Source organism: Calonectris borealis, chromosome 1 (genome assembly GCF_964195595.1).
Source record: "Calonectris borealis chromosome 1, bCalBor7.hap1.2, whole genome shotgun sequence".
NCBI lineage: Eukaryota > Metazoa > Chordata > Aves > Procellariiformes > Procellariidae > Calonectris > Calonectris borealis.
In genome coordinates, this window is record NC_134312.1 from 73,391,643 (window position 1) to 73,417,247 (window position 25,605).

General features: G+C 39.2%; 1 protein-coding gene across 1 annotated transcript; it reads right to left on the bottom strand.

The window, feature by feature from the left end:
- Window positions 1-1,172: 1,172 nt before the first annotated feature.
- On the bottom strand, window positions 1,173-23,866 carry LOC142086798 (solute carrier organic anion transporter family member 1C1-like). Its single transcript, XM_075160306.1, has 15 exons — window positions 23,804-23,866; window positions 21,409-21,553; window positions 20,643-20,784; window positions 20,400-20,532; window positions 18,837-18,967; window positions 18,472-18,618; window positions 13,774-13,872; window positions 12,756-12,992; window positions 11,432-11,596; window positions 9,949-10,144; window positions 7,448-7,613; window positions 5,677-5,858; window positions 4,174-4,238; window positions 2,876-2,993; window positions 1,173-2,095 (listed from the first exon to the last, which is right to left on the bottom strand). The coding sequence occupies exons 2-15, from the start codon at window positions 21,517-21,519 to the stop codon at window positions 1,873-1,875; spliced, it is 2,115 nt and encodes a 704-aa protein (XP_075016407.1). The 5' UTR covers window positions 21,520-21,553; window positions 23,804-23,866; the 3' UTR covers window positions 1,173-1,872.
- Between the last annotated feature and the right edge of the window lie 1,739 nt (window positions 23,867-25,605).

A 25,605-nucleotide genomic window follows, 5' to 3' on the forward strand; every position in this document is an offset into this window, starting at 1 on the left:
TGACATCAATTATCAACAGACCTTTGATAAAACACTACCTCCCGGGAAAATCAAGCAATAGGTGCAAAAGATGCTCTCATCAAAAAACCTGTGATATAAAAAAAAATGTACAGAAATAAATACCCAAACAACAGAAGTAAAAGGGAAATGCTGTTAGTATGAGTCACCTGACTGAGTCTATATGTCTAACGCAGATCAGGAGTGTTTCTAGAATTGCCAATACATTTATTCAATGTTAAAACACTGTTTGCAGAAGGAGAAAGACATACCATGATTTTCTCTGTGTAAAATCCCTGGGGTTTATGGAACTTGAATTTTTCTTTCATTATTTCCAGACCTAGGTACAATATTGATATCATCTGTACTAGTGAAGCTTTCATTCCCGTTCCCTTATAACACACACTGCTTCCCCGTATCTGCTGGAAGTTTATAATCAGAGCTGTGATTGTAAAAGATAACGCCTGAATGTGCTGGTCATTGTCTTTAATCTATAACATGCAAACTCCATCCCCAAGGCCAGGATATGAAGAACTTGCTTTCAGTGAGTACCACGTCAACCCTTTTCCCATTCCTGTTCTTGCACTTACACGGGGTAGGTGGTAGAAGAAAGGTCAGAAGATCATTTCATATGGAGAGTCTCTCTCTTTAGCCCTCTGCTCTGCTGCTTTCTCAGATAAAAGGTGGTAGATTTTCTTTATATCAGTGCAGTGCTCTCTTCCATGTCCTGAGGAAGTTTAAGATTAGAAAAGAAAGCTTGTTTCCTAGTTTTAGGCTTGTGCACAGAACCACAGGGAGCAGAGATACCCTTCAGAAAAGAAAGCAAAATGGCTGTGATGATGGAGACAAAACCTACAGTGATCTTACTAGGCATGTTTGCTCCCATTGCGAAGGTACATCATGAGGGCTGCCAAGAAAATATCACACTTCAAGTATTTTTAGAGACTTTTTTCCCCAGTAATGACTGTTGGAAACATCCTTTATTAAAGTTTGCCTCTGGACTAGGCTGTTCGTGGAAGGCTGTAAATTTGCAAGTTTTCAGTACTGTATTTCAAGGCTTACTGGAGGTTCCTTAAACAAAGAAGGAAATCTATGTACATGTGGTATAAATGCAGTAGTCATTAGGATAAAAATGCCCACACGTGCACACACACACACAAAAAAATCAAACAAACTTAAACAGCTATCACTTTATTGCATCAGTTCAGAGTAATTTTACTCAAACCCAATACTGAGATGTACTGCAAAATTAATACACCACTTTCTTTTGTTTGCAATCCATTTTGATTTTTTATTGTGTTCAAGCCAAACCCCAGAGTCCTTGTGCAGTTCCTGTTCAGAGAGTGCTCACTGACAGCCCTGGGGCTCTCACCTGAGCATGGGCCGTGGGACCCAGTCTGGAACAAAGAGCTCTGGTCATGAACCACGCAGCAAAGGCCATCAGAGCAACCAGGCACGTGTAACTCAATTAGCCATTTAGAGCTGTAGGACTAAATACAGAGCAAGAGGACTTGAAACAAAGTTGGTGAAAAATTGAAAAGATGCTTATTGTGGATTTCTTCTTTTTAATTTTTCAATCATAATCAAATGTATGACACTTGAAAAATTTTGGCTACTCTAGTCCCTAGGTCTAGAAAGGGACTGCGAACAAGAGGATGGGAGAGTTCCCCCAAATTTTGAAAACTTTTTCCTCCTATTGTTTCAGATGAGGATAGAAAGAGGATAGGGTAAAGCAAATCGAAAGTCAATGTTTCAAAGATATTTTTTTGAACCCCCAAAATGCAAAACAGCTGTTGAAGTCAGTAATTAGACCCCTGTTGTGCTTAGAAAAATTGAAGTGTAGGCAGAGTTAGGAAAAGGCCTTGTTTCTTTTTTTTACATACAAGTTTCCTCACTCTCCTCTGAGGTTCTTGCACCAGGAAGAATTTCATTTTTGTTGGCAGTGGCTGGTTCTTTGCTGGTTGATCTTTCTGTATTTTTAATATTTCTCATCTCTTTGCCATCTGGTTTGAAGCGTTTCATTATTAAAACAGAGAGCACTATGTATAAGAGACAGCATCCTGCCCGTAGTCCTGCAATGAGGCCAAGATAGACATTTCTAGAAAAAAAGGTGACAAAATATGTTTATATTAATAAAGCTTGCCACCTCTGAGCAGAATCAAGTAAGATATCAAATACACTTTGGCAAAACCATCTATTCTCAGCCAGGTATTGCTCCACATCTTGAGAAATAACAAACAGAAAGCAATTAATCTCATGGTTTTTAGCCCCAGGCAGGTTCTAATCAGGTCCTATACTCCTAGCAGAAATGCCTCCTGTCTGAAGAATGCTCCCATTCAGCAGATGATGTTTTAGGGCTAGGACAGGAGGAGCTGCACCAGCCAGGGCTTTGCCTGTTGTTCCAGCCTTCCCCCAGCCCCCCACTGGCAGCACTCAGTGCTCCTGGCCATAGCTCTCCATGCACCAGCAGTCATTTGGGTCCCCCCCCAAGTGGATTTTGTGAGCTGTCTTATACATTAGGAAGCAGAGAAATGAGGGATGAGGAAGAGTGTCTTCAGTACTACACTTACTCCGCGGTGTAAGTCAAAGCGTCACAGAGTTATTCAGTGCATAAGGCTTCAATAAAGGAACTAATTCTGCTGTACTGCATACTGCATACACAGACAGTGTACTGCAATGATGTCACATGTCAGATTGAATCAAAATTATTTGTCTTATTTGACCTATTAAGGCCTAGTCAAAATAAGGAGTTTTGGTGCTTTTAGTATCCTAATCAGTCTATTGACAATTGTCATGGGCAAAGTATACCTTGGTCCTCAATGCCCAAAGCTGCCTCAGAAGCCAAATTCCCAACCCCTTACTGAAGATTTCAGCTTACCTGAATGCTTTTGTGTCATATACCCGACAAGATCCAGATCCCCCACAGTTTTTTGTCCCCCATTTCAAGCAGGTCTCATCTATCAAGGCACCGAAATAAATAGGGGCTGGGAGTCCACCTGCAAAGAAAATTCTTATTACGTGATCTCAGACATGAAGATCTCAGCGTTAAATATCGTGGTAAAGAAATGAGGAAATGAATTCAGGGTTTCTGAATTATGGCTGCATAAAATGGGACTAAACATCCAGCTCCAGCTTTGAGATTCCAAGATTTGTGAAAATATTTAAGCAAGTACCTAAAAGGAGTTGAAAGGATGGAAGATTATAGCATTATTACATTCAGCGAGGGAAATGTTAGTAATTCTACTTTAACGGCATTTTTATTAGAATTATAACTTCTGTTGTTTAAACAAATAATATAACCAACATTTCTTTTTCAGTCCCCGGTGTGGAATTACATGCCATGACATATTAATATTTGTGTATACTAATGTATCTATTCAGGTATTACAAAACAGTTTGCCATTAAAAATGGTTAGCTGAGTGCAAAGGGCTGAAATTAAGCACTTGCTCAAAACCAGCCAGGTAATAAGTGTATTACTTGTGTAGTACTGAAAGAATTCCTTTTGGGCAGTCATAATGCTTTAATATAATCAGTAAGCTGTTTCAGGGTTAATATGCAATTTTGTGAAGAAAACTATTGCATAAAAGCACAAGATTGATTCTCTGCAGCATCAGCTAAAATATGGAGATTAGGAGAGAGAATCAAATGACTACTTGGGTTTGTCTGTGTGGGGAAGATCTCAAAAATCAGCAAGAAAGTGAAGATAAAGCAAGGTTTGTTAGAGGCAGGGCAGACTATGTCTGAAGACCGGAACGATTATTTATTGTAGATAAACACAAGAAAGAAAATAACAGGCAGAGTACATAGTAGCTCTAAGTGAATAATGGTCAGCAAAAAGGAGCATAGGTGTTAAGATATCCAGACTGATCAAGCTCAGGTAGTTGTGTCCACAAATGAAAAAAAAAAAAAAAAAAAAAAGTACAATGCAGTTTCCTTCCTTTGCCTGATTCCTTTGCTGCATAGAAAAAATTCTGAAGAGATAATCATAATACGCAATTACATACCAGGAAAAATGTAGCAAGCTCCTCCAAAAATTTTGAAATGCATAGTCTGCATACAAAGAAAAATTTTGGAAAATTTCTTCTGTTCTCATCTGGAGCAAGGACATTGCAGTGGCTAGCTTTGGTCTGTCTCTTTGACTACTATTTGAATCCCCAAAAGAAATGAAGTTTTACCTAGTACTCTACCACCTAAAGTTTCAATCCCAACAGCAAAGGATTTCAGGTCTGGTGAAACAGATCTAAAAAGGAAACAAAAATAGTACATTGTTTTGGGGAACAACAGAATAATGTAGCTATAGCCATCCTGTGAACATCTGCACGTGCCCCATTGCAAGAGTATTGTGGCTTACCTAGCATAGCTCACTCAAACCCTAACTGAAAACATTCACCAAAGTTAAAGTTCAGATGTAGAGCCTCCTTCCATTAACTTCAGTGGATGAATTCTCATTGAAATAAATGGGCAATCTACAGAAACTGAGCTTGAACCCAACAAGAACAGATTGTAAAGACTTTTGGGAAAGGATGCACGGGAAAATTAAAGTGAACCAACCAAAAGTAGGCACTTCATGTCTATACGTTAAGCTCCAAGAAGCTGCCTTGCTTTAGAAAGGGCTGTACTGTGCAGCAGCGAACAGAGGGAACAAGGGTGTGCAGTCCTTGCTAGATACATGTAGGTAAAACGCACCTCTGCCTCTAGCATTTTAGAGAGAAACAGCAAACGTGAGTTATCTGGCTACAAATGTACCTCATTCCTACCAGTGGAGAAACAGCCTGTGTCCATCAGATGAACTGGAAGAATTCACAAAAAGCAGAGGGGAGTACTGAGCTGGCATAGGGGCAGGAGGAAGATTTGCTATGGCCAGCCTGTTTCCTGAACTGCAGTATATCGTCTTTTCAGCATTAACATGAAAGGCTTCTCATTAAACACATTAGTATTCCAAAAAATTTGCCCAGCAGAGTTAGCCTTGTCCATAATCCAGGCATGCAGTAAGAATGGCTGCCCTTAGAAATATTGCAGAAGAATCAGCAGCTTAGCAAAGAGAGTTATCTAGTCATGCACACTAACTACTGAGGATTGCAATTCGCCCATGAGCATGAGTGGAAAGAAACTTCTATGCAAAAGGCACAGAATATTGTCTTTTCTTCCAAGTATAAAATAGCAGTGTTGCTTTACAACTGAAGGAATAAAAATTAAAAAAATATTGCTGCTGACATAGTTCTGTTTATACCAGCTTGACAAAAAATGGGAGTATCAGACTTCTCACAACACGGGAAACATTCTGAGGCAACAAGACTTAACAAAGGTGAATGTTTTACTCCTGAGTAACGTGAACAGCATAGTCACCTTGGATATGGCTTAGCACCACCTCTTATTTCAAGTTCATTGCTCTGTTAAAAACATCCCTGTCATTGGAAGTGAAAACTAATGTTCGGGATCAGCATAAGGCCCACTCATTTCATCACCAAAGTATCTACTGAGCCTTAAATTGGAATTAAATTGGTGGACAGGCATTTTGCTGTGCCTCTGAACAGAGCTGGATTTCAGAGTACAGGCAAAGACTCAGGGCCCCAATTTCATCAGCATGCCATTCCTCACAATAGGAATGAAATAGTAGATACCATATTCTATTTCTCTTTCCCCGAGCTTTATGGTCAAGGTAAGGTAAAGTATTTCACCTAAACATAATCATGTATGTAGGAGTGCCTCCTAAGGCTAAAATAAATGCACATGCAGCCTGTAATGCTAAAAAATAGGGAAATGCTTTGGTACAGCTTTCTCTTTGGCATTGTCCCAGAACTGCAGTAGAATTGCCAAGTCCATGCACTTGTCCTTCCACACAGCTGCAATTGTGAAACACCTGAAAGGAGAAGATGAGAAGAAGAATTTAATCAGAATTCAGTGGCACAAAACTATTTTAGTAGCTAGATTTTTCACTCCCCATAACAGGCAGGCTGTTGTTTACACTGAAAGAACCTCCCTAATCATCTTTGCAGACTGATGGCCAAGTTCATTGGTATGCTCCAGCCACCCTGAGCTGCTCCAGAGACACAAAGCAACTCTGACTCTAGTTTCAGCCATGCCATTGCTAGGACAGAAGGTGCTCTGTGTATGCTTAAAATGGGTCAAAGCTATAAAATTCAGATGTGAACTGTTATCCAGCCATTCTGCTCTGCTCAGGAATCCTATGAAGTAGATGAGTAACAATAAAAATATAGATGTGGACCCAGCAATGCAATCATGCATATCTATCATTATGTATGTAAAACAACATTCGATGCTGGATCGAGAGAGGGCTGTTTCATAGACTTTGAAGTTAGCAGGAAACATGGGTTTGAAAGCCAATTCCCCTGAAGTGAAGCAAAAGAAGCAAGAGAATATTGCTGGGATATATGGATATAAGCCTGGAAATGTTGCCTGTCTCTTTCAGTATTGTTACATGAAGACAGTTCTGCTTCTGCCAGAAGACATGACCATTTGCATACACTTCTGCAAACCTACTGTTTTTAATGGTCTTGCCCAGGTAGGATTATTTGAAGTCCTGGAAATGGCTTTGTTGCTGATACACTGAACAAAATGGCCAGATGTATATTTATGGGACCTTTTGGCTATACAATTTAGAGTCATGACTTGCTTTCCTGAGCTACGGCAGCTCAGGAAAGCAGGCAATTCCAGTATGATCTGTAACAGTTTGTGAAACCAGCACTCACGATTTTATACAGGTCTGCTACACATGAGTTGACACCATGGAATTTTGCTAGTATAACCACCAGACTAGTAAAGGTCTTCTAAAGCAAGCCCCTCTTAGCTGTGTTGTACCTACGCAGTAAGAGATCTGCTGAGAAACTTAAAGTCAAATTTATGGTCATCTTGCTGAGAAGAAAATAAATTACAAAAAAATAAAAATAAAAGCATTCAAGAAATGTAAGTTAAGAGTCTGAGGTTTTCATGTCTTTCCTGAATAGCTTACTTACCTCACTCCAACTGTTTTAAAAACCCTCCCTGCAACCTTGCACTCTCTCAGTTTCTACTACAAGGTTAAACCATACAGAATGGACATTTGTGTCTACAGGATTTCTTAATCACAAAGCCAAAAAATTAATAGATGGAGAAATCTAGCTAAATCTATAATCATAGAATCATAAAATAATTTGACTTGGAAGGGACCTTTAAATGTCATCTAGTCCAACCACCCCTGCAATGAGCAAGGACATCTTCAACTAGATCAGGTTGCTCAGAGCCTCGTCCAACCTGACCTTGAATGTTGCCAGGGATGGGGCATCCACCACCTCTCTGGGCAACCTGTTCCAGTGTTTCACCACCGTCATCGTAAAAGAATGTCTTCCTTACATCTAGTCTAAATCTACCCTCTTTTAGTTTAAAACCATTACTCCTTGTCCTATCGCAACAGGCCATACTAAATAATCATCTATCCACCTATATATTTACCATATTCTTTCCCATCCCCATTGATGATTTACATCCTGCAAAGCACGCTGTCATGTAAGTGATTCCATTATCCCCACATACAGGGTCCCACTGATCCAGCTTGCAGCTGCAGTCAGCATTGCAACTGGCCATGAAGCTGTTTTTGGGGGAGGAAAGATGCTTTAATCTAGAGGAAAACAGAAAGAAATAAAATAATTATTTAGTCAAATGATATAGTCAAACAAAATATCAGGGAGTAGGCAGGAAAAACGTGGAGAAAGTGAAGCAATCAACATGGACAGGTATCTGCTACCATCCAATGGACTGTGAAGCTGTCATATGGAGACTAAGCTAATTTCAGCTAAACCAAAGCTCATTTGAGATTTTTCATCAAGCACTAACATTTTTATGGATTGTTGCTGAAAAGGCATGGAACTCGCAAACCAGGTATTCTTGACTGGGAAGGTGTATTTGGTATTACTTTTTCATTTGAAAGCTCAGCCCAAGAAAAAGAAAATCATACCTAGAATCTCTTATCACCTGTAGACTGGCCATGCTTTCCTTAGCAGTAGATATCATACCATATCTGGTGATATAAACTACATAAAACTACAAGATGTCCTTGACATTTTTTTCACTGGATCAGAGCCAGTTAGTGGCAATGAAAGTTGCATGAGTCTGAGTGAGAAGTGCTGCTTCTGTCTCAGCTCTGACCATATTCAGCAGCATCAGCCCTGCACCTGGGACAGGCTTGAGCCCCATTTCTTGTCAGATCTCATTTCTTGTTGTACATTATCATGGGCTTTCATAGCTTCCACTTTTACCAACATTTCTGTAAGAAACATCAAAATCTGGCCCCAAGAAGTTAAGCTAAGCGGATGACAACAAGAGTTGAGAATTTAAAAAGTGGCCAGTGACTCTGAGGGCATGGTAGCAGGGCTCAATTTTCAGAAAGTTTTAGGAGTCCACCATCTACAAATCACCCCTGCTTTGAAGTCACTCACAATATAAAGGAAAAAGTGTTCAAAATTTGCCTTTTCTTCCTCCTTACCCCTCAATCCAAAACACACCTCAAGGGGGCTATATTTCTTCTAAGTCTTTTAGAAGGGAAAATAACTGGAGGGTTTAGCCCTCGTTAGGCTGTTGCTTGTCTTCAAACTACAAACTGTTACATGGGTAAAACAGCATGAGAGTCGCTTAACCAGAACAATCCTAGCACATGCTAAATTCTCCAGGCTCAGTTCTCCTGGAGAAACTGTAATTGCTCTTTCAGTATTTGCTGTCTTGATGTTTCTGCTTATTTTTAATTCACTCTACAGTATCAGATGTTGCACTCAACCAGAGTTATCTCCACTGCACAAACCTCTGACATCTTTTATGTAACTAACCTCAGAGTTGAACTGGGTGTCAGGTTTGTCAAGACAACTTACATATTTCCCTGAACGTAGGCTCAGTTTCAAAAAACACAGGACTGAGTTTCTGTCTGAATTGAAAATCTAGTAAGCCCTGCTGGATTCAGTTTAATCCTTTAAAATCCCTTGAAATTTGTTGGACCAGGCTGAGCTAAATTTAAACAGTAGGCAATTGTGGCAGGCTGCTAGAGTCAGCAAAATGTTCTCAAGAAAGCATGACCATCGTCCTGCTAAGGGAGGGGGAATGTCTGTTTGGGCAGCACACACTCCTGACATGACCACTTTCTACCTCCCAGCTGAGAAAATGGACGCAGGCAGGTCAGCAGCTCCAGATACCAAGGGAGGCTGGTAACAACCCATGCAGGTTCAGTATCTAGAGGATGGTCCCTTCTAGAGGCAAAGCCATTGGGGGACCATGGGGAAGCCACTTTCAACGGTTTTTTTATACCCCACTCCCTACATGGTAGGAGGAGACCAGCTTTAAATTAAAGCTTTGAAATAGAATATAAAAATTTAATTTGCCTATGATAAATTGCATCTTAATTAGCAATCTGCCAGAATATAGAGGTATATTGTCAATATCCAGCAATAAACAATTTAGAAAAAGAAATGTCTAGTTTAAACAAAATTTGAAAAACAAAATCGGGATATTCTGCCCATCCCCAACACTAGGTATCATTTCAGCCTGACAAGTCTATCTCAAAACCTAGGATTTTTTTGTGTGTATCACCACCAAGGGAGCGGTAAAATGGTATAACCACTGTAGCTCCACTCTAGCTGAAGCCACACTGATTGACACTAGCAGATGACCTAATGCAGGTCAATTTCAACAAAAATTTGTTGTCTTTAAACAGACACGTATGGGTTGTTCTTCTTTATGCAAAAGGATATAGCAATATGCTACAGTAAATCAACTGAGAAGACACGTTTCAGAACTCATCCAAATTCACATCAAATGGTTTTCTGGAGTAGAAGGTTCGTAGCCGGATGAGATTACACACCCAGATTAGTTTGCGAGAGTAGAGGAATACAGGCATGTGCACGATGTTCTGCACGGGGCAGGAAGCATGACAAATGACACAACCAACAGGAGCCCAAGGGCATACAAACCCAGAGTAGGGTGCTGTCAACCCGGCCACCTGGAGCACCTCACAGCTGCATGTAAAGTACAAGAGGTTTAACAAATATGCTACTATAAAGGTGATGCATGCAAACTTTGCCATTTCAGTTATGTGAAGTTTGAATTTCTTGATCAGAAAACCTCCTAGAAACATCCCCAGGATTGTGATGGGTAAAAGTATCACACCTGCAAACAGAAGGTAATAAAAATGTTAACTGCTGTCACTTGCATTGACCCTTTTTAGAATAAATATCTGGTTATAGTAGTTTCCAAAATATCAGATAATGACCTATTTTCAGATCCTTTGAGGTTCTAAGACTTTTTATTACCTTTAAGTAATTTTGCTTACTTCCTCATTTTCTTTGATCTCATATTATGACTTTAAAAAGCTTAATTCCTCAATATTCCCTACCTTTTTACTATACTGTCGCTTGTATGTATACCAATATAATAAAACCTCTACAGGTGCCTGTTAGAGACTGGAGTAAATGAGATAAATGTCTTAGCTCACAGGCACGTCATGTAAAATAAAACATTAAACTTTCTGGAAGTTACCAAAAAAAAAAAATCTCCAAAAACGGAACATGAAAGGAAGCAGCATTTGGTTTTGCATTGGATTCCATTTTGCTCTGAGAGTGAATCATGGAAAGCTTTGCATTTAGATTTAATCTGTTCAGCATTTCACAAAATCTGGCCCTAATATTTACATGCCAAACAGAGAGCTCTTCCAAGGTTTTATTGTGAGGGGTTTGCGTTTTTCTGTATGTTTTTTTGTTGGTTGGTTTTTTTGGTCATGTTGTTTTGTAAAACTTTCCCTGCATCCAAAAAAAGATAGGAAAAAGGAAGTTCTTCCCACATTTGTACCTGGCCTGCAGCAAAGCAGGATGCCTTCAGATTAAAGTAGTGGAATATCAATTCTGCAATGACCTCAACTACCCTGATTTTCTTGCCAGGTTACGAGACCATATTAAACACTCTAAGATTAATATAATTTTACTCAAAATTTTACATTTTTGTTTCTTATTGCTTATAAAATTTGTATTTTTAATAAAAATGGAAGAACATTTATACTGAGATGTTATTCTGAAAAGGAAAATCACACATTTCATTACATATTTTCTAAATTAAATGTTTTTTTCTTTTAGTTGTTACCTAGTTGCAGTTTATGTGTTTTTTGTTCACGAAAACACAATTCACACATTCATAGCCCAAATCTCACTCTGAAAAAAACTTCAGCCAAAAAAATGTCCACCCAGTTATAATAATCCTCTAGCTCACTAAATTAGGAACACCAGAAAAATTAACACTAAAATTAACATCCGTTTTCAAAATACAGTAGGAAAATTAATAAACCACTACATACTTTTTTAAAACCAAAAAAGTTCAGAGAAGCTTCTCCTAAAAAGGAAGGCAAAATGACAAAGAAAAGCTTCCTTTTTGACACTGGGATTTAAAAGAAGGACAGGTACCTACCAATTAGAAAGATGGCTCTTGCCACTGATACATTAAATTGCTGCTCCATAAACTTTGTCTCATAGGTTATCAACCCAACAAGAGAATTGTACTGCAGAATAGTGAGGAAGATGTAGACCAGGAAAACTGGGTTTCCAAACAGCTTCTTCAGAGCTGGGAAGAAATCTGCAATGGAGAGGTATATGCTGTACACCCTGCTAAACACAGAGAAGAGTTGTTCTGACATCCTTTAGATAATAAAACTAACTTTGATTTAATTACTGGCTGTATTGCAGGTTATAATTCTTTGCCTATCAAAACATATGCTTGCTCAAGTGAGAGTTTTCCTCATTGCCAACACGTGACTTACGAGGAGCAGCAAGGCTGAATGGCACGGTGGATGCTGAACTGGGAATCAGAAATCCCAAGTTATCTTGTGTGTGACACAGGACTATTCATCAAAGGCATTAAGGCTTGCAACACTGATTCTCAATGCCTGTGCAGGAGAGTGTCCCTAGAGGAGCATTAAGACTCTCTATAATGTACCAAGTGAAAAGTTTGGTGCCTAAAGCAGGAGCCTCACAAACCACACGAGAGCCCCACATGAGGCTGATATTCAGAGAAAGGGAGCACCTGACCCAGCAAAAGGATGGAACCTTTCCTGAGACCCTTGATTAGAGTATCTAAGTTCATGAAATTAAAGTGAAGACAAAAACCTGCTTGTAATCTGGCTGTTGGCACACTTCCCTAAAAGATGAGAGTTCAAAACACATCTGCCGTAGCCACTAAGGGGTGCACATCATACATACATACGAATAAAACCCTTGGGGGAGTCCAGCAATCCCAGGTAGTTGGGTCTGATATTGCCTATAGGAGGTTAATTTAGCATCACTGAGCTCCTTACACAGGAGCTATGAATCCAGTGATATCCCTCCAACAGCTAATGTAGTATTTAGCCCCATGCTTCCCTCCCATACGTTGGCGTCAGTGAAAGAGTAACCTGCCAGCTGTGGATTGCTCATTAATGAGGGACGGGATGTTTTCCCCGCTCTTCCTTCATAATCATAGGATTATAGCTGTAATACATCATATGATGACTACCGTGTTGAACTGAGAATCTCTGGGGCTCAAAGCGCATGAGCTTTTTCCCATCCGACATAAGGAGAGGACTGAAACACACCCTTAGCATGTAATTATAATACTACAAATTAAAGAGAGCTTTTTTGTCCATCATTTGCACTGCAGAAACGTGCATTTTGCTGAGGGTTATGCAAATCCTTGTTCAGCTGAGAATGAACCCACGAGAGAGAATTCACATGCAAACATTTGGGCAATAATCTTTCACCTTTTACTGCCTCTGAGAACTTTAACTGTGGCTGAGCTGGGGGCTCTATTTTACAGTGATCTCCTTGAACAGGCAAATGACTAATCTTCAGGTTTTCATTCTCTCCTTCTTTTGGTAAGGAATAAGGCAGAAACCAGAAAGGCAAAGAAGCAATGAAGTTGACTGCTCCACAGATAAGCAATCCAAGCCACCAGGCACCAACCCAACGGGTATCCTTAGGATTTATGCTGATGACATCTATAAAATACAGAAGGACAGGAAAATAGATTAAATATCATGCAGAGCAATTAAACTTACTTTAGCTTTTAAAGACCAGAACAGAGGTGACTTATGTTTCATATGAAGAATTGAAATGTAACTTGTATCAAATCAGTCCCATGCAGTCAAAAATAGATGTCTCCATTTAGACCCACGGTGGCATTTCCTTGCTACAATCTTCCAACACTTTCTGTGGGAATGAGTGACAGCAAGAGGGCCCTTCGCTACCCAAAAAGAACTTCTCTTTCTCAATTTCCCACTGTCACCTCCTTCTTCCAGCCCCAAACTCAACAGTCTTTCCTTGAAGTTCCTCAAATTTTCCCTGGGATTAGAGACTTGAAAGTGATTTTAACAATGAAATGAGTTTTCATATGAATCTTTGCTGCATGCTTTTTAAGAGAACATAATTTTTGCCAAGTGTTGAAAGTGTCCATGAGCAAAGGCCTTCCACTGTTCCCTCAACGTGGGGATGGCCTTTCATTTGCTCATTTGTTCTCAGCTGCGCAACAAGTGTGTGCGCAAGCATAAAGAGAGGTGTAAGATTTTTCTGCAGTGTGGGTAGAGGTCTCACATCAAGGGCTATTTCGGTCACACTACAACGCTGCAGATATTAAAATGTAAATAACACCAGCTTTTAGTAGGAAAAACTCTCTAGAGAGCCCCCCTTTTTGGAGCAGTAAGCTGGGAAGGTGCTTCTTGGCATGCAGGTTCGTATATACAGCCATCCTCTCAGTTAGTGCACCACCCCATGGTCTCTTACCGATATCCACCACGCCAATGTCAACCCAGAGGCTGGCACAGAAAGATCCAAGCAGGAAGCCCAGGGTCGGCCCAAACATCCCTGAGGATCTCACCAGGCCTGCAAGAGAAGGGAGGCAGTGCAGGAGAGTGAGCAAAACGCTGCGCGGACGAGCACGCTTTCTTCTCTGAGGGCAAGGAAAGGAGAGAGGAAGGAGGAGACAGAAGAGGGGCGCAGGCCATCAGGGGACGTCTAATGGGAAGCTTCTAAGCGGCAAGAAAATAAGCTGCAAGCTGCCAATGCGCTAGCTGCGGTGCGGCTCCTTCACCCGCACAGGGCTTTGCCGAAGTGAGTGCAGTCTCACGTGGACCCCCGCGTGCGTTTCATTGGCAAGATCGGTGTCTTGGAAGGACTAGGAAGAAAGAGAATAACATTGCAACGACTTTTATCCCTCCTCCTCCCTACGTCTCTGCTCAGATTTTTGTAGTTGTATTGTTCAGCTCGTGGCAGTTAACTAACGAACACAAGACTCTAGACCCATTGGAGGTATCATAAGTCTACCTGCAACTCTATTTACAGCTTGCATGATGTTCTTGTGATTGTAGAAGTCAAGACTTTTCCCTGTACTATGTATTCAGGTCCCTAGTTTAATTTTAAGTAGCAGTAGTTGATCTGATGATGAGCATATAAGAAGGCACATCTTTGCAGTCTGGAGTCACATTAGGATGACAGGGACAATAAAAGTGCGTGGACATGGAATTAGGTATAGGACCCTGAGAATATTTTCAGTAGGGAACGAGGAGATATAAGTGTCCCTGTGTGTGATCAAAGTTCATTAGACAGAATTCCCTGTGTGTGATCAAAGTTCATTAGACAGAATCTTTGTTGATTCATTCAGCACCAGAATGAGCAAATCGGCTAACTGTTATGTTAATACGTACTTAGGCGGCTGTAAAAAAAAAAATCAAGAAATCTAGTGATCAAGTAATGACCTCTTTAAAAGCAGCTTTCAATTTTGCTACTGGCCTCACTTGGGCTTCCATTTCCCGCTCTGTCTTTGCTTGCAAAGGAGATAACATGGGATCAGAAGAAGGTGGGATGCCCCTAAGAGCAAATGAATAAGCTGTGAAGGCTAGTAGAAACCTAGGAAGCTAGGACTACATTTTGCTGACAGTGCAATTTGATTTTGGTGACCACTGCCAGCAATCAACATAAAATAAAAATATCCTCAAAATAATTCAAGCATAGGTCTTCACATTCCCTTGTCACTTGTGTTGATCTGTTGAAGTTCAGTTGTGAGAGGGTAACAGTTTCAAAAACATTCAGTGATTCAGATTTCTGAACTCTAGCATGGAACTGCCACCTGGGAGCTGTTTGAAGCTGCAGAAGGCTTAATTCTATTAGAAAAAAAGGAATTCTTGACCAAGTGCCTGTCAGGTCTTGCCCACATTCGGCACTATGCTCTGTACATCCTACTGTGTTGTTTTACTGCAGAGATTTTTCTCCTCTTGGTTTTGCAGACTCTCTTCTGAATATAGTGATTGCTCAGCTTATGATCAAGGACTTCTGCAATAAATTCTTACAGCATAATTTAACCATACGATTTTTCATCTTTGCTTCATTGCTCCAATTGCATATTGCTTTCATTTAGTTCTCTCATTTTACTTCATCGGAAGATCTGGCCTTTTAGACTAAATCTTGATGCTTCCAAAATGATTGCCTTCTGCAGAGTCAGGATTTTGACACTAGAAGCCAGGAATTAGCTCTTTATGTTTATTTATCAGTAAGACTAAAGCAGAACTTACTACTCAGAATTATGTAAGCTCATCTCCAAAGTTCAAATACTCAGTGGTAAATTTCTAAAATAAACAGATTAAAACAAGCACACCCATACCAATGGCCTTGTATATTGTATGCAGTATATTTCTTTAAGATACCATAAGCTACCAGATAAAATAAGAAGCATATGTGCAATAATTTTGCATATGTATAGTTTTTAAATTAAATTTCACACTTGCACACCCTTTAAATTCAAGAATAACTTCACTAAGATAATATGCTTGTATTGTGATAAAACAAAACCAAAGAAGTTCACTGTGATATTTTCTTAGCATATTTTTCCTTTGTAAGATTTATTCTTTATAATTAATAAACAGACTAAACCACAAACATGCAGACTTGTCAGCTAATCAGCTGCTGCATATTGACACAGCTCAGCCAAGCCCTTGTACTGATGAGTAATTTAGCATGTAACAAGTATTAAAATTACAACATGCATTGGCCTCAGATATGTTTCTATTGAAGCCGTGAGTTCAATAGAAACAAGATTATATGCTAGTGCTCAACTCCGTGATGAAATTTCATTCATTCAAAGCCTCTGCTTTGGTGAGAAATCCATGGAAGTGAAGTACTCCTCATTAAATATCTTTAATTGCCTATTATTCCTCTTACATGATAAGTCTGATGGCTACTGCCATTAATTAACCATGTCAACTTTCAGTTTCAAATAAAATCAGTAATTCATTTTAAAAATTGGCTACTGAAAGCTTATTAGTATAGGTGAAATCCTCATATGTATGTTGGCTACTCTTCTATAGGCACCTAAATGGAAGGAAAGCATCTGAAGACCATAAAATACCTGAATACATTAGGTGCTTAGCATGGGGTAGCATTTATGAAATAACCTCTCGGTCAGAGCAGTTGGCTTCAAAGATCACTCGACCAAAGACCCCTCTCAGAACAAAGCAAACCACTGAGATCCTGATATTCCTGTCTCTTGACAAATGCCAATTGCATATAGACACAGAGAGTCGGATAGTTATACCTTACAGACATACTGAGTAGTGACCCTGCGCAGAAGAGCTTTTCAGGACTGTATGGGGTGTACAGGGCATTGTACCACCCTAGAACCACACTAATGGCCTGGTAGAATTACATAAATTAAAAAGGTTCTGTAAAACTCAGTCTGAAAACTATAGAATTTCCTGAAAAAAAAAAAAATCAATTTCCTGTCTCACAGAGTTCTACAGAAAAGCTACCGTCCTCTACTAAATTCTGGAAGACAGCTTAACAAAACCGCTAATTTTTCCTTTTCTGTTCCTTCCTGTGGCAACTCTGGTTTTATTGCTGTCAATTATCATTTGCACTACAACTCTGCCAAAAAGATTTTAACACATTCTATTGACACTTAATAACGTATTCTATTGACACTTAATAAAAAGCTGTCTCTGCCTCAAAATAACTTATGTTCTTACTCAACAAAACATCTAAGGGCAGGTGAAAAAGGAGAGACAGGAAGGTGAAACTTCTTGCTCAGGCTCAAATAATGAGATCAATGGTCAAAACTTATCAGAAAGACTTGACTGACTTTTTTTATTATAGGACTTTTTTTTTTGTATTTTACAAAAACACTGATCATAAATTGATTCAGTCAACTGATAAAAAAATCAGATATAGAAAAGAATTAAAGTTGATCAAGAAAAGGAATTTCACCTCCTTGGAAAAGACTATTTCAACATTCACTTTTTCTGCAAATTGGGTCAGTCCATCAAAATGGAGTAAGAGACTGAAAATTACTACTCAGAATGTTAAAATGAAATATTTTAGTACTCTGTGAACGAAATACTTTATTTCACTTGCATGACCCAAACAAATTTTCATTTTGATTGAATCCATACTATTCTGTGTGTCTACTTTATATTTTTAATCTCACTTCCCCAATAGTCCCCAACCCGATGCAATCTCTCCCAGATCAGATTCTGACAAGAAAAAATTTCAGCTGAACTTTTCAAAATACCTTTAATCAGAAGCTCAGAGGCGATTACAAATATTTTGGATAACTGCTGAGTGGAACTTTTGTTTTTGTCAGCTCCCTTCACAATACTTCCGTTTTCTTCAACCTGAAGATTTCCTCACCCCCGAATGAAGACATTTGCAATGGCTTTACCCTGTAGCATTACATACTGAGCTCTTCCTGAAACTGTGTCTTACTATCTTTATGACCAGTTCAACTTCACCAAGTTTACTTCAGGCAGCAGTTTTGATCTCCCTCAGCCACACAAACACTGCATGCCATTAAATCAATTTGGCAATAAATTAATTAGCTTGGGTGTAAGACTTTCTGTCTTGGGCAATAGGCTATCTTCCATCAAAACAACAACAAAATCCCAGTTGGAAGGGATTTGTTACAACACCCTGGCAAAGGTTTGGTTTTTCCTTCAGTAACTAGTGACTCTAAAAAGGGTTCATCAGGAAGTGTGCTGCATGTAAAATTCAAAAAGTCAGGTAAAAGCTTCTGAAACATGTTTACGTTACTGTGATTACATTACTGATGCTTACATTAAGGATCCTTCTCCTCTCTGTGAAACAGCGATTAGGAAGAATTTTATCCTCTGAAGCTGTGGTACTGAAGATGATATGCCAGATAAGACAGATATGACTTCTCACTTTGGAAAAACAAGTATTTGATTATGCTTCTCTTCATCACAGAGAAAACTGGCACATGTAGCAGAAGCCACTTGGGGAAAGCAAAAGGAACATCTGGGAAATATCCTTCAAAAATAAATGTGAGCTCTCTTTTGCATTGTTTTTTTGTCTCTGTACGACTCAGAATTATCCAGAATAGAGCAGATGATAGATCTTTTTGGTGAGTATTTGCATGGCTACAGAAATGTTAAAGAAAAGAATATTTAGCATAAAAATCACTGATTTGCATATTACCTATGTAAAATGCTGAGTTTTCTTCTTTAGAAAAATCATCAATATATGAAACCCCCAGTGGCATAACTGGTGCTTCCCCAATTCCACGTAAAAGGTTCCCCATCAACACAAAGAGCCACAGATAGGAATCTGTTGTTTTCTCACATCCTGCAGGCCATAAACATTTACATTTCTGTGAACATAATTCTGACAATACTTATTTGCAACAGAAAAATAACATAAAATACGGATTTTAAAAATCATTATAGGGTGGTTTTGTATATATCATGGTTTCTAACAGGGGTTTTACTGCTTTCCAGTAAAAGAGGGTGTATAAAATGGGGACAAACAGAAGAAGGGAACCCAGCATCAGAGCTTTTGCTTACCGAAATTTTTCATTGCGCTGGGTGTTTCTGTAGCATCTGTGACTGGATGGCCCTCAGACGATGCTGGGGAGCAAGCTGATACACTCGCAGAGGAGTTGTCCACAGTAACAGTTACCCTTTCATAATTATAACTGGAAAACAACTATGTAAAATACAACTGACAAATGAAAGACTCTGCTTTGCAGGAAGTGTGTATGAGCCTTGTGTTCATACATGTTCATTCCTGTTACATGCAGCAGGCAAAGCAGGGGGGCAACCCATTTCCAGTGCTTTCGCTTAAAAAAAGATAAGTATCTTCATACCTTTTTCAAAATGCTTTGACCGTTCTAAACCCAATATTTTCTTAAGCTAAAGAGAAAAAAGCTGCTTCCAGGGCTTAAGAGATCATTCTTTAGACTGAAGGAGAGACAGAGTCCATCCACATCTGCCTACGTACAACAGTGCTGATGTTTTTCTATGCTGGCACCAGTTTCTTACCTATGTGACAGACGTGTAACATAGAGATTTCTGTGCTAGTTTAAAATTAGCTAGCTAAGGATCTAGTAGTAACCTATCTGTGTGTATAAAGAGATTAACACAGGCTGCAAAACACATGTGCCAGTTTGTCTGTATTTAGGCAGCCAGCAAATCTGCTAAGTAAATTGAAGTCAGCTTGAGTACCTTTATGCTACATTGTGATAAATGGAGAGCAGATATTCCCTCTGACTGTTCAATCCAGTGGTAACCTTTAATATTGTGATGGATGACAGTGAGGGCCCCACGGCCACTGGATTTTGCTCGGTATTGTGGAAAATGGGTAACCTACAGAACTTAGCTGTGAGTTTGGGTTAAAACAGAGATTTCCATAGCTCTGCTTCCGGCCTGTGCTGTCCCCTGCAGTGCAGACACCCAAGCAGAGTAGTGACTGTGACCGCTTTCCATACCATGGTCCCCAGATATAATGCTTTCCATACCCTCCTTATCAAAGGTATTGGTCTTGGAACTAAAGAAGACGCACAAATAAATTTTAATTTTTAAGGGACAGGGGGTTTTCTTTTCAACTACTATTCGGTAAGGATGCCGAAGGATTGAAGAGGTATGAACTGGTTCTGACAACTATGTAAGCACTAAAGTATAGATGTGATGTGTCTATCTCCACTGAGTTCAGTGGAGATAGATACAAATCTTCATAATTTTAAAGAGCTTAGCATGAATAGCCACCATGGAGAAAGAAACCTCTTCAATCAAGATCTCATTACAGTTCATTTAAGTATAATAAAAGGAGAACAGCTGAGAAAAATACGTACCTATATATATCCATCCCAGGTGAAAAATTCAACCCACTTTATCCCTAATTACATACAAGTTCTGTAGAAACCTGAAGTTTCTCTCTTACTTACCTGTAGAAAGAGGTAAGCTTTCAGAGAGGAAATCAGAAAGTCAATACTAAAAAATCCACCTATTAAAACCTTCCTGTTATCTGGAAGAAACTACTATTGTCAAGCTTTTAACGCAGGTGTATGATTAAAAAACACTTCATATGGTCAAGTTCAATTTCACAATGTGAAAACTCTCCATATTTACCGTCCCATTAGGAACTGAGGCATCACTGACAAAAACGCTCCTAAGGACATGATGAGACATCCAACAGCAATTACTTTTGGTCGATGAACCCTTGGTCCAAGGTAGCTCACCAACACCATTACCATTAAGTTACCTGTATCAACAGGAAAGACAACCAGTAAGATTACAAAGAGAGATTTTTTTTTTAGGGGGAAAATGTACGAAGAAGCAGTATTTAGCCACTTTCAAAGAAAGTACACATACCTATCTCAAAGCTGCCATCAATAATGCCAACAATTGATGATGAGATTTCAAATCTCCTTTCAATTTGACTGGACATGCTCTTCATGTAGCTTCCAGAAAGTCCTTTGGCAAAAAAGGAAAAAGCTAGAGCTCCAAGAAATATCTGAAGAGAGAAAATAATTGAGTTTGCAAAGAAACAATTGTTTCTTTATGGCTGGATGCCTGAGCAAACTACTCAAGAAACACAAAAATCACATATTTTGCTTTCTAACTCTCTGTGAAGAGATTCTTCCTATTGTTTTCATTAAAACAAGGTTTTACTTTCTTTTTCAGGATGGCCTCCAAAGCCTCTTCTACTGCAAAGAAAGAGAAAGTTGACATTGAATGTGTGTACCTTCTACCTTTCTACCACATACTGTTTTAGCTGTTTCCTTCTTTAGGGAAAGCTTGCACCATAAAGTTGTTCATTACTGGTACTATTATTACGGCATGTCTTATTACTCCTACTTCTCCTGTTCCAAAAAACATGGATAAAAAGATATAGCTGCAACTACCACTATGACTACAGCACACCTCTAAATGATTCCTTAGTAAAATATGGCCTCTCTTTTTAACTGCTGAACACATTTATTGACTTCTGTGTGCTTGGAATCACAACCTAGAGCGTTGTTTCCCACACATGTAGTGTGAAACAGTGTCATACAGAACTAACTGAATTTCAATAGAACTTCAAATTGTCATTTTCAGTATTCCAGAGAAAATATGTGGCAATGGCTCCTCTCCATACCTTTAGCTTTGAACAATTATGGCACACGCTCTTGGCAGGAACTGTGCTGCCATCGCTGTCCTGGAAGAGTGACTTGTCTTTAAGCTGGCCAGTAGTGATTGGCCTGTCCATGGTTTTTTCCTCCAGATCTGATATGTAGGTCTTCCTGTTTGGAAAATATCACTGTGATTAACTATTATTTGCATAAGAATAAAGGTTCCAATGTTTTTCAGACATACTAGATGGTGAGATACTGCTTGAGATGTCTACACATTGACACCTTTTCTCAGTAAGGATGTTAGAGTGTTCAAAGTGTCATTGTAATGAGTTAAGGATTGGTGCACCTGCTTTGTGAAATCTGCTTTCTAAAAGACTTCAGGACTTTATTGGATAAGTGGAAAATTTAGAGGCAACTTGGTGGCAGTTCTTAGAAATCTTTGTAGAGATGGAAAGTCCCTAGGCAGCTGGAGGCTAGGAGAGTATATCAGAGGAACATCTTCACCATGCTTGAATCAATTCTTATGTTCTCTTTTGGATATCCGCTTTTGATCACTGTTCCAGGCTAAATGGACCTTTGGTATGGTCTAGTAGGCTACTCATATTATGTTAGAGGATTTTCTCTAACTGTGTAATCTATGAATTTGCAGAAATACTGAACGCTACTCTCTACCATTCTGTCAACATTCCTATGAGTAAAGTTATTTATTGAATAAATGTTTGTAGAATCAGACCACAAATGATGACTGAGGAGAAAATAGGGTAAGAGATATGGTAGATAAAGATGTATTAGAGAAGAAGAGGGCACTGATTAAAAGAAACTAATAATGACTATCTTTAAGTCCACAAGTTTCCACAAGTTCCTGCAAGACAGATGATAAATGTAGCTATTTTAATGACACTGCCAAAGTTTTCCATTTAAAAATTGGCTCTGATATAAAGAATCATCTTAGCTACATTGGTTGATGTAGATTAAGCTGATCAGGGGAAACCAGCTAATACAGAGAGATCTGGAATGATAACAAGCCAAAAAAGCTATTGCCAGATTCCTCTGTTGGAAAACTGGTGCAGTAGTACCAAAATCAATTAGTTAGCTCCGATATACATTGGCACATGTATTAGAGGAATATAGAAGAACATAGGTCAAGAAATTGGCCTGTAACATTTCCCCTCCAAGACACTGGGATCTTAGATATCCCACTCTGTTTAATTCCTCCAGGAACTTCTCAAAGTTCCCCTCCTGCAGGCCCCAAAAGCCGGCTGACCCATGAGCGGAGGCCATTTAAGTGTCGTGAGGGATTTTCAACAGTGGGGGTGGTAGGGCTGTCGCAGGGTCCCAGGCTAACCAGCAAAGGTCACTCTGTTCCTCTGGAGAGCTCAGTTCTCCCAAGCAAGATGCCCAGGAGCAACCTGGACTCCCTGAGAAATGTCCACCCATGCCCAGAAAGGACAACACTCTCTTAGGAACCCAACAGCCCCCCAAAAGTTATTCCTAATGATTGTGAATAGGCACTAATGTCTAATACAGAGATACAAAGCCTTATAAGCACTCTAACTTTAATTTTGTAGGTTTTAGTTCCAAATCCTACTCCAGCAGGATCTACCAAAAGTGACTATGAAAAGCAAACACATGTATATTTCAGTCATCCACATATGAAATTTCTAAAGGGACCTAACCTTCCTTAGACCATCTTCAACAGCTCACAAATCAAAAAACATTGAAAAAAGAAGTTATAGATAATTAAAGAATGGTGAATTCAGATTTACCCCAATCTTTACGGAATGGGAGCTGAAAGACAGAGTTCTCTAAAGTAAATACATTCTTTATTGATTTGTATTTTGCTGATGATTAACTTTGTGAAACATCTGACTCTGTTAAATAAACAGTATTTAAATCAGTGACATGGTTTTCTTTCCACAATATTTAATGTTATGCTGCCAGCCTAATAATCTGCCTTAAACTTACAGAAAATGTTAAACTGTGTAAACACTTCTCTTATGCTTAATGAAACAATAACATTTTCCATAACTACTCTATAAAAATCTGAACTTTGGTAAACCAGTGAATCATTGACACCAGTGGTATTTAAAATTAAATAAAGCAAGAAAAATAATACAAGATTTAATTTATGACAATTTTTAAAAATTAATTAAGGGTAATGAATAGGTTTTGTATGGAGGGATAAAACATCCCACTGTCCACAGTGCTTATCCTTTAAAGAAAAATGTAATTTGCAGAATTGTACCTTTGCACTTTACATAATCTCTTTCAAGTTTAGCGACACTGAGATGTATAAAAAGCCTAGTCTGCCCTGCACTAGCACTTAACAATTAGACAAACAAACAAACAAACATACAAGTGGAAAGAAGCAGGAAGGGAGGCTGGGAAGAGACAGCGAAAGGCAGAGGGAGAACTTACTTTGTGTCACTGCGGTATCAGGCTGTTTCTTTCCCGTGCCCTAGGGCTTTCGGGCTTGAAGCCAGCACAACGTCACAGCAAAAGCGCTGCCTACTCCGAGAAGTGGAGCACTCCACCGCATTTTTTTGAATCTTGGATTTCCTTCTTACGGTGATTGCAAAACTTTCCCACAATCACTGATACAAAAGCTTTGCAAAAGAAGGCAGGTTTCTTGTGTTGTCATTGCTTTGGCAGCCTACCTGCCAGCATGCTTGTGGTACCAGCCTGTCCCGGGAGGAACAACTTGTTTTCTTCACTCTTTTTTTTTTTCCTAAAGTCTAAACACTAAAGCTGCTTTAAGCACGTCTCCGAAGGGGACTCTCTACCATCCACCCAACAGCCATGGAGTGGTTCGGCTCACGTACAAGAGTCCTGAGAGAGCAGGCTCAGTTTTTCCAAGTGTCTTACCTGCAGCCTCAGTAACTTGCTCTTCTTGGTGCCTTTGATGGGGGTCAGCAGAGATACTGAGGGATGACTTCACTCCTCAAAGGGCATGAATTGCGTGTTGACATCTGCCAGTTTTTGGTATGGGCCTGCTGTGTCACAACCCCAATGCAGAGGTGCAAGAGGGCTACCCTCCTGGAGACTGAAAGAGAAGCGGATGCCCTCTGGAAATCACAGCCTCCCGTCAGACCCTCTGCCTATTATAAGTCAGGGTTTATACTGCACCAAGCAGTTCCTGCAGGTGCCAATAGGAGATGCGGGATGACAGCTATCCCTCCAAGCTGACTACAGACTGGCCAAACAAAAAGAGGGAGCGTATTACCCGCAGCTAGCCCAGCTCTTGAGTCCTAACCAACCACAAGTAGAAAATCAGCTTTCACGTCTAACAGGGCACATACAGAGTGCAAACCCACCTAATCCGTGTCTTCTCTAGAGCAGAACTCTCCAGCGCAAGGAAAGATTCTGACCCAGAAGTCATTCCAGGTGTTATCAACAGTCTCAAGAAACTGTTTTTGGTCATCTGGTTGCATGTAACAGCACGGTGCTCATTTTTGCAGAAACTTGAATTACAAAATCAGATTTGCATCTAATTAAAGGACCATTCTAGTGATTTCTAAATATAGAAAAAGAGTTTTATGACACCAATAACTTCAGGAATCCTGGAAGAAAAAAGCATTGTCCCATCATCCCCTTTCTTTCCAGGGAAAAGTAAACTCCTGAAATACAATCTTTGACAAAGTTTGTATGAAAAGCCTTGATTAGCTTTTTCTGTATAAAAATACATTAAGAGATTTGCTAAAGATTAAACTAGCTCAAGGGAATACACGGAAATGTATTATTTAGTCATGAAAGCTAAAACAAATAATAAACTTGCTAAGTCCATAAATATGTGAGTTGCCACTTTCCCCTGAAGCTTGGTAGTTAACTGCAGACAATAATTTGATCTGCTATTTTCACACTTGCTATTGGATTTTGCTTGATAGAATTTTACAAATTTTACTGTGATGATTATATATTTGGGTCCTTATATAAAGTTTCAATTTTTCTATTTTGCCAGCGGGACTCTACGCTGTCACCAGATACTCAGTGAGCAAATCAAAACACAGCTCATTTCTACTATTTATTAAGAATATATTCAACGCAGAAAAATGTTATTTTCTATAATGGTTTTAATTCCAAAGTTCCTGCATTAGTCTTTAAATGCTAACTTCTTGTTTAATTAATTTAGTTTTAACACAAGGGAAGAATGTACATATTGAAACTTTCTTTCTCTTAAAAAAATTCAGAATACAGGAAATGCAATCAAACCTATTCTTCAG